Here is a 9,851-nt window from a genome sequence, read left to right as displayed (position 1 = left end):
TCTCTCTCTCTCTCTCTCTCTCTCTCTCTCTCTCTCTCTCTCTCTCTCTCTCTGTCGAATTGACGTGACAACCTTGCGACTGAGAAAGTTTCTCATAAATAAGCGGCAAAGGACGCTCACATAAATCACGCGATTCGCGTGCTCGACTCACATCGAGTGTATCGGATTGAGCGAAACTGTGATTAGCGAGAGCGTGCAGATAATCGACGGCGATTTGCTGATACTTTGTCAGCTAATTATTGTTAGCTTGACGCGGAGGAAGTTTTTGTGGTAACGGTTTATTTATCGCGTAGCCCCCAGGCGATGCTCGCTTGACGTGAGACACGCAGTACGTAGAAGAGCGCGGCGCGCAATGCGATCGCGAGACGCGATTTGCCTCTCGCGAAGGCGAGTGCGCGCGATTTGCGCAATGGAAATATTCGTTGGCCGGCCGGTTTATTATTAATTATCCTGTGCGACGGAGCGCTGAATCCATCGGCGCATTATTACATTGTTACTGCGCGTTGCAGGATAATGACAACGTTCTCGACCGCCTAGGACTCTGGATCTGCTCCGGCGAGACCTTGCCGGTCACGTTGGCCGATCAGTTTTTTGCCACGTTCGGCGATAACGTCAAGACATTGGCTAATTTCTACGGCAGCACGGAAGTCATGGGCGACGTCACGTACCATTTGCTGAGCAACCGCGCGCAATTACAGGGGATGGAGAAAGTGCCGATCGGTAAAAATCATTCTATTTCGTATGTATACACATCGACAACACACACATACATTTCGGCTCAATAGCCTCATAGACGGAGAATTCTTATGTCTGTAGAGTAACTGCATTCCAATCAGTTACACTGATAAAAGAAATATTTGGTATTTGTAACTATAATCACATAGAGAAGTAATTATTATATTGTATAAGTTATTATTATATAAACAATGGTCAAGAAAACTATTTTTTATTAAACTCTACTATAATATAATAATAACTTTTTATGTTATTACTACCATTTAATAGAAAAATATGGCATTTTACTACAAAAAAAATCTATATAATTTTATAATATATTTTAGTTAAATCAACCATTTTTTATCTCAGTATACAAAGCCCGCCGCCAATGCTTAATTAAATTAAGTAAATTAAGTATATAGCTTTTTACACTGAATCTGGAGAGATATAACGAGATTTATGGCTTAGTATATTATGAATGTATGTGTTAAAGATCGTTTTTCATTTCTTTTTTTCTCTTAACTACAAGTTTTTTCGCTCGGGAAAAAATCGTTGACTCAAAAATCGGCGAACAGTGTTGCGTTTTTAATTCGTCAACGTTCGGTGTATTTCTCTCGCAGGTAAACCAGTCGACAACTGCATAATTTACCTCGTGAACAAGGATATGCGATTGGTCCCTCAGGGAGAGGTCGGCGAGCTGATCGTGGCCGGAAGGAACCTCGCCGCGGGTTATATACGTGGACGGGACGCACATAAATTTTTGGACAATCCTCACGCCATCGATCCAGGTGAGAGAGAACGAAGCAACGAGCAATCCAGCGCGTCGAATGCTACCGTCGCCGTCGTCGCCATCGTGTCTTCCGCCGAGAAACCAGAGAATTTATTACTGCGACCCGTGAACGCTCCAATTCGCGGTCTCGATTTCCCCTGCGGGCGAGAGCGCGATGATCATCGCGACTTCACAACCCCGTGATACTCTGACAAACGGGACAGACTCCTTGGAGAAAAGTCTCTTAATTATTAGATTTGCTTTCCGGATTTAAGCCGCATAAATTCTTTTGACGTTTCGCGAACATTTCAGTTCCTCTCTGATAGGATCGTTCGTCCCTAATGAAGCGAATTGTTCGCGAATCGTCAGAATCAGACAAAGAAGAATTCACGCGACTTAAACCCGGAAATCTAATATTCATGGACACCGCGTAAGCCTCAAATATCAAGTCTCTTAATTTCTTTTAACTATGCGAAATCACGGTCGCCAAGGACACGTATATCGCGACGACGTCGATCGCGCTCGAAGTTGCCGAAAGATTTATCGGGCGAAGTTGGGGGTCGCGGGTCGTCCTGCGATATCGTCGAGTTCGCCGGGACGCTTGTGCTGATAACGTTATTTCGCGATGTTCACAGACTACCCGAGGATATTCCATACGGGCGACTATGCCAAGATTGTCAAAGGCTCCGTAGTTTACGAAGGGCGAGTGGACTCGCAGATCAAGATTAGGGGTCACCGCGTCGACCTCACCGAGGTCGAGAGGGCGATCGCCAGGATACCCGACATCGACAAAGTTGTAGTTCTGTGTTACAAACCCGGCGAACTTTCGCAGGTAAATAACCTTCATGGGTTTGTTAAATAGTAAACGCGATTTCTCTCCTGAGATCTATAGACGTCTAGCAATTCGCGCGATACGTTCCGTCGACATGATTCAAATCGCCATAATCCTCGATACTAAGAACTATTTTCTTACTTATTTCTATTTACATATTTATTTACAGAGAAATATTATCTCTTTAATATTTTTACTGTTTAGTATTAAATAGTATTTAATATTATTAATTTATGTATTTAGCAATGAATAAATTCCAGTGTGACGACATATATACAAAGAAAAGATTAATTTAGATCAAGGTAAAAGTCTGTGATAGTTAAATGCGAATATTTTCTGAACTTTTCACATTAAATATTTATTTTATGTTGAAAGTTAAAATATTCGTATTTAAAAAACAATAAGAGCGCCCAGAGTCGTATTCAGTCATTTGTGCTTTTAACTTAATCCGTCTTCTAGTTTTGACGATAAATCCATTATTTGAATTTTCAGGCACTAGTGGCCTTCATTACTATCGGAGACGACGCGACCCTCTCCAGCTCGGATATCGAGAATCTTCTGCAAAGAACTCTACCGCCATACATGTTGCCGCAAATTGTTATCATCGATAGCGTACCTCTTCTCACCAACGGGAAGACAGATCGGCAGGCATTGCTGAAACAATACGAGTCATCTTGTCCTAATGATGGTGAGCCATCACGTCATTTTGAACAATTGTCGGGCAAGCGGTACAAATGTCGCGAGTATATCCATGAAATCAAGTAATGATCGCATTAACATATCCGACTCATATACGAGATAACTGTTTTATCTCGCAAAGCTCTGTCTAGTGGTACGTCGTGTAAAATCGCCAACAAACGGATCACCGTGAAGTCAAGTCGCGAATGCAGAATCGAGGGGAGGACCCGGTTTTCTCAGATTATTCACTCTTGCTTCTTTCTATTTCTTCACCCATCATTCTCTGACAGCGTTTACGCAGTCTATTTATTTATTTTATCATTTCTCTTCGAATCGAGGCTAGTGAAAGTTTGTACTCCGCAGAAAACGAGGTTGCTGCCAACTGCGATTACAGCGACGTGCCGAGCCAGGACCTTGCGAAAGCTCATGTTCTCTTTCCAACCATTGCGTCCGTAATCGGACGTAATAGTCGCGCGTTGGTGACGTCGCGCGCAAATTTCTACGAGCTCGGCGGAAACTCCTTGAATTCGATCTACACGGTGACCAAGCTGAGAGATCAAGGTTATCAGATCAGCATCACGGACTTCATCACGGCGAAGAGTCTGACCAACGTGTTGGACCATATGAAGCTCATATCCAGCGAGGAGGAGCCACTGAAGGAGACCATCGATCAAAAGTCGTACATCTTCGAGCCGTTGAACGACCGCCACAAGGAGGACGTAATCAAGTGAGTCGTTGTGCAAAAAGATTTCGCAACTGGCGAAAGCCGTTCGCGCATGTACGTGATGTGCGCTTGTATCAGACGATCGTGAACGTGAGCGTGCGCTTGAATTTGCAGAATAATCACGGAAAGCTTTTACTCGAAAGCCGATTTGGAGCAGTGGTTGATGCCGGACATAACGAGGGCCGATTACCGGAACCTGATGGACGCTATGTGGCAGCCTCTCGTTGAGAAAGGTCTGAGTTTTGCGATGAAGTCAGCTCAGACCGGCAAAACGATCGGAGTCACTCTCAACTTCGATCTCTGGGACGAGCCCGAGTTGGTATTGAACTCCAAGTTGATGATTATTTTCGACTTCCTCGAGTACTTGGAGGGACCGATCAGAGAGTATAAATTGCCGAAGGGCAAAGGCCAGATCATTCACAATTTCATGATGACGACCAGCAGCGAGCTGAACGCGGCGGAGAACGTGCTCATCATGAGGCAAATGGAAGAGTACTGCTTAGAACTCGCCAAGCAAAAGAAGTACGCCGGTATTTTCACGACAAACACCAGCCCGCTCACACAGGTAGGTCAATTTTGCTGAAGCAAGCACTGTATATCTATCAAAGAATATTGCGATTACTCCAAGATCAAGTCTTTATAACTACAAGTTTTCTTTTTATTATCGCGCATTTATTTACCATATAAGATAAATATCTCAATGACTCAACTAACTTCAAAAGCCTCTCCTTTTAGACATATTAGATACAACCTAGCAAACACAATGTTACATGTAACGTACATGTTAGTTGTAATTTCCTACTCAACAATATAACTGTTATATAACATGCGTGTTATGTAACAGTTACATTGTTGAGTAGGAAATTACAACTAACATGTACGTTACATGTAACATTGTGTTTGCTGGGAAATATATTTTTTTATGTTTCAATTATTGGGACAATTACTAGGATATTTATTTTAATATTATATAATCATATACATTCATATAAATATATTTAATCTTGAAACTAATATTGTTCTTCAAATAAATCTTTATAAACTTTCGCAGCAACTCGGTACGGACGTGTACGGCTACGAGTCCATGTTAGTGTACCAAGTGAATAAATACGAGGCACCCGACAGCAGCAAGCCTTTTGGCAAGGCTCCCGACAGCCAACTGGCGATCTGTTCATTGAAAATGATTAACTAAAACGAATCAATTGAGGATACTTTAGTATTAAATTGGGGCGACGTGCGAAAGAACCACACGTTGCCTCTCGACGAATTACCCAACGATAACGTGTTCGTAATAAAACGATGAATCTGTATATATTTTTGTAAATAGTCGTGTATCCGTGGAGTAATTAGCAATTGTAAATTTCTTAAAATGATTTGCATTTAGTGTTATATGCTTCGAATTGGCCCAATCGGACAGTTTGAAAGACAAAGGCCTTTGCGCTGATATCTGGCTATGCATCAATTAATCTCAACTATCACGTAGCGTTTATTTTACGCTATAATAATTTGCATAAACTGTTGGATCGTGCGAAAGCGACATCCAAACGAGTTCAAAAGATCAATCATCAATTAATGTCGTAAAATCGTCACGCGGACGACCATGTCATTCCTATAAGCGAAATAATGCAACGTATGTCTTGCAGACGTATTATTTAAGATTAATTTAAGATTAGACACGCGCGCACATGTGTAAATCATAAAATTATGTATCGATTATTAATATATAAGAATAATTTACTTTTCGAAGAATTTTTGTCATCATTCTGTAGTTTCAGAAATATTTGCGGCGTTATATAATGAGATATAAAGCAAAAATTTCTCAAACGTAATTTATAAGTTAATAAACGTATTTCTTATGACGTGACCGCAAAATTGTGGTAATGTAGGCAGTTACGCACATATTTGAAAAATATAAACGCACACACACATGTTTGAAAAATATAAACGCACACACACATGTTTGAAAAATATAAACGCACACACACATGTTTGAAAAATATAAAAAAGAACTTTAAGAAATCTTGTGCTAAGAAATTTGTAAGATATTTCAAAGACATTCTTTTAAAAAGATATGTTGCTTGAGTGTGATAGAACAGTGAAAGAAATAAAAAACACTTTCTCTTAACAATTTTGACATGTTATTCCAATTGTTCCCTGTATATTTCTGTGTAATATGTTTTCAGGGTTAGGAAAGTTACTTTTTAAAAGTAACTAGTTACAGTTACAGTTCCCTTTGCGCAAAACGTAACTAGTTACAGTTACAAGGCTGCGTTCCGTGTTACGCATATGCGCGCATTTATCTATAGTTTATGTTACGTATACTGTAGGAAATACGCGCTTCATGCGCAACTCGGAACGTATCCCGAGTTACTGGCTATAAAAAGTAACTCGTTACAGTTACAATTACTCAAAAAGTAACGAGTCGTTACTTTTAAGTTACTTTCTTGAAATGATTGTAAATTATTATTGTAAATACAAAAATCTTACATTTTAAGCTTTACTAAATTGTAAGAATTGAATTTTATAATTAATATCTATAACATTAATTAGTCAATCCACTTAACAAATTTCACAAATCTATACTTAATATAATAAAAATTTAATGATAATCTTGTAGAGGTAAAAGAATTTAATTACATGCTTCATAAATATGTTGATAATCTAGACAGTACAAAATCTCCTGAGGATGTCCTGAGGACGTCCTGAGGACGAAGAAATGTCCTCAGGATTTCCTTAGAATATACTCTGGATGTCCCCTGGACATCTGTGCTGTTAGGGAAATTTCCCGAATAACACAGAGAATTTAAAGAGAATTCAATCGTATGTCATCAATTCTGAGTTTATTTTTAAATGCAAAAAGAATTCTTTTCACTGAACTAAACTCTGAAGAATTCTTTTTGCATAAAATGAACTCAGAATTGGTGATATATGACTGGATTCTTTTTTAATTCTTTTTGAATTCTCTGTGCTATTTGGGTTATTAAATTAATATACGATTACTATATAATTTTTATTTTATTTTTACGTTTCTCAAGTAACTATTAAAGTAACTGTTAAAATGTTACAAGTTACTAAAAATAAATAACTAAGTTAAGTTACAGTTATCGAAAAAATGTAACTGTAACTGTAACTTTGTTACAAGTAACGAGTTACTTCCTAACCCTGTATGTTTTCAAAACTATTATTATAAACGAAATACTAACACACAACACACGATTATATCTTCATTCACAATTTACTGATTACGATTATATCTTTATTCAAAATTTAATTTATTTCAAAATTTCTTTCAATGAAGCGCCAAGTTTACAAAGATTGTCGCTACCGTCGGAAGTACATACAGTGAGTGTAAAAAGTATTCGTGCACCAAGCCTTTGTCAAACAATCTCTGGTGTATGAATACTTTTTACACTCACTGTATGTATATCGGTTGCACATAACCTCAAATACTTTCTGTTCTGTATGACGATATCCATTATGTTCTTAAATTAATATTTGCATTTCTACAAATGTGTGGAATATTCAGCACGGCGAAAAGTATATTAAAGTGAATAATAGGTTTCATTGTTGATACGTGAAGGATGAGAGATAATTTATTTCTAACAATGTGTTATAGTTGTTAATTATCTGTCAAAGAGAATCGAAATGGCACCATTAACAGATTTACTTTCTTGTAGTATAATAGGTAATTTATTTAAAATGGAAGTAATCAATAGAAATATCTAAATATATTTTTCCTTTCTAGCATTTTTTATACAAACTATTTTGGATATTTGCATTGTATTTAATATAGAATAAACATTTACAGAGAAAGACTGTAACGGAGATGTTTTATGGACATGGTCATATCCAGCAGTGACAGAATCTCAGAAAATAGTAGTTACAAGGAAATGTAATTTAAAATTAGAGCACAACTCTCCTCATGTATTTGTATGTGCCAGGCATGGTCATGATTGGTTTTATATACATTGCAGTGAAGTATTTGATTCTGATAAATTACCAAAAGTAAATATTAATAAATTTTCTATTCCTTCATTGAAAGATTATTTTACTGCAAATTTAAAATACTAAATATTTAAATTTTTACTCTTAAATTTAAAATACTTAAATTTAAAATACTAAATATTTAAATTTTTAAAATTATCCTCAGGTAAAACAGTTTGCATTGGTTTTATTTGCAAAGGATTTTAATCCACAAAAATATGAAGTGCTTTCACGAGTTCTCAGCAAGATGTATTGCAAGACTGGAAAACCAACGGAAATTCTGCAACTCTATCTTTCTGTATTTACTAAAGGATCGTGCTCAACACAAGAGAATGGAACTTTTGTCTCCGATGACTTTAATACTCATCGCTTTGCTGCTAATACCAATGTCAGAGAATTAATCAAAACGTTTGAATTAGAAACTATTTTGATATATACTGCCCTCTTATTGAAGAAGAGAATTGTTGTGTACCATCATAGCTTGGAACAACTTTTCAAATGGATCAGAACATTCCCTGCATTAATGAGGCATAGAAAAGTCACTGATAATCTTTTTCCTTGGATTGACCTGGTAAACGATGAGTTAACTGAATTAAAGGCATGTGTCATATAAAAGGTTATTTTTTGACAATTATCATAAGTTAATTGTAAAGTATGATTTAATATTGATTGAATTATAATATTGATTATTATTATTTTTGTATAAATATATTGTTATAGAGGTACTCATACTATGTGGCAGGCTGTAATAATAGCTCGATATCCTCAAGAACAGATTTGTATGATTTGCTTGTGAATATTCCAGCTAGAGAAATTACTGTGGCTTCACATGCAAAAGGTAACAAAATCAACTTTTGCATATTTATTAGAGTGATATTATTATGTTATATTCGCTAACAATCCTCAAATTTATATATTCCAGAAAGTCTTACAATGACAAAGACTCACAAGGAGATAGCCTTGTTTATGGTACAGCTGTGTGAAAATCAAAACTATACAGAGATACAGATTATATCAGAGATAAGTGACAAAACACAGGATCTCTTAAATCAATTAACTTCGCTAGCGACAGTGCAAGCTCCAGATGGCAAAAAGATGATTTCCGTGGAGATATTTAGGGAGAATAACTTGGCACCAGCTGTAGAAAGTTTTCTTATTAATTTGGCTATTGCGGAAAATCTATTTATGTTATGATATGGAAAGTGTATTTGCATTTATATATACATTTAATCGCTTGTAAATCATATGAGAACTTAGGTCTAGTCAATCCAAAAATTATACTGTTATATTGCTTTTTATAATGTTATATTGCTTAAAAACCATGTCATCTTACATATTTGAAAAAAAAAATATATATATGAAATATACACATTTGTTATATAAAGTTATTATTTTAATAACTCGTTCAATCGTGCTGTCAAAGAAAAGAAAAAGTATGTCTAATCGTCAAGTTGTGCTATTTGAAAATAGAAAGTAGGTCTAATTTATTATGGAATCGTAATACAAGTTTTGTCGTTGAGTAAAGTGACGGCTCGTAGCGGAGACTTTTGAACTATACCAACTTTATTCGCATAAATAGTGGGTCTAATAACTTCTTAAACCCGCTATTCCTGTGAGTGATGATGGAAATTAGTTCAAAAGTCTCCGCTACGAGCCGCCACTTTTCTTTACTCAGATCGAAATCATAGACCGACATTCATAGGCTTGGTTTACATCGTACACTTGATACGCGTACTATATAGTAACTTTCTATTAAATAATCTTAATATTGACAATGTATATCAACGATGACGCATTCAATTGATACAATACATTTTCTTGATGAGTATTATACCAGCTTAATATATCGTTGTTTATATATATCGTCGATATTAAGATTATCTAATAGAAAGTTACTATTTAATACGCGTATCAAGTGCACGATGTAAACCAAGCCATAGTCGAATCTTATTTCAAGATCGTCTTAAGTAAGGTCCAATGGTTCTTGCACACAGGACACGGCAACGCTTGCCTCGCAACAGCCAATCAATATGCTGCTTTCCGTAATAACCTTCTAGCTCTTACGGAAAAACATATTGATTGGCTGTCGCGCAGACTTCCGCCGCGCGGCAAGCATTACCGCGTCCTGGGCTGCGTTCAGATTCCCC

At 36.8% G+C, this 9,851-nt stretch overlaps 2 protein-coding genes across 3 annotated transcripts in view; both read left to right on the top strand.

Annotated features, from left to right (window-relative positions):
• LOC116841840 (mycosubtilin synthase subunit C) overlaps nt 1-5,843 on the top strand; it is a 16,128-nt gene extending 10,285 nt beyond the window's left edge. The window contains exons 6-12 of one of the 2 annotated variants that reach the window (XM_032810268.1): nt 510-720; nt 1,338-1,505; nt 2,122-2,318; nt 2,811-3,006; nt 3,360-3,723; nt 3,835-4,285; nt 4,772-5,843. In XM_032810268.1, the coding sequence (XP_032666159.1) occupies nt 510-720; nt 1,338-1,505; nt 2,122-2,318; nt 2,811-3,006; nt 3,360-3,723; nt 3,835-4,285; nt 4,772-4,912 (1,728 nt within the window). In that variant the 3' untranslated portion in view covers nt 4,913-5,843. The remainder of the gene's footprint in view (nt 1-509; nt 721-1,337; nt 1,506-2,121; nt 2,319-2,810; nt 3,007-3,359; nt 3,724-3,834; nt 4,286-4,771) is intronic. The other variant, XM_032810258.1, reaches the window with a different exon arrangement.
• A 1,288-nt stretch (nt 5,844-7,131) lies between these two features.
• On the top strand, nt 7,132-9,000 carry LOC116842467 (DENN domain-containing protein 10-like). Its single transcript, XM_032811724.1, has 5 exons — nt 7,132-7,405; nt 7,529-7,725; nt 7,871-8,302; nt 8,425-8,542; nt 8,627-9,000. The coding sequence occupies exons 1-5, from the start codon at nt 7,366-7,368 to the stop codon at nt 8,896-8,898; spliced, it is 1,059 nt and encodes a 352-aa protein (XP_032667615.1). The 5' UTR covers nt 7,132-7,365; the 3' UTR covers nt 8,899-9,000.
• The last annotated feature ends 851 nt before the right edge of the window (nt 9,001-9,851 follow it).

This window comes from Odontomachus brunneus, unplaced genomic scaffold (assembly GCF_010583005.1).
Source record: "Odontomachus brunneus isolate Ranch 3 - 2012 unplaced genomic scaffold, Obru_v1 Obru_scaffold_002, whole genome shotgun sequence".
In the NCBI taxonomy this organism is placed as follows: Eukaryota; Metazoa; Arthropoda; class Insecta; order Hymenoptera; family Formicidae; genus Odontomachus; species Odontomachus brunneus.
The sequence above is the reverse complement of the archived record's forward strand: the minus strand, read 5'-3'. Positions and strand labels throughout refer to the sequence as shown.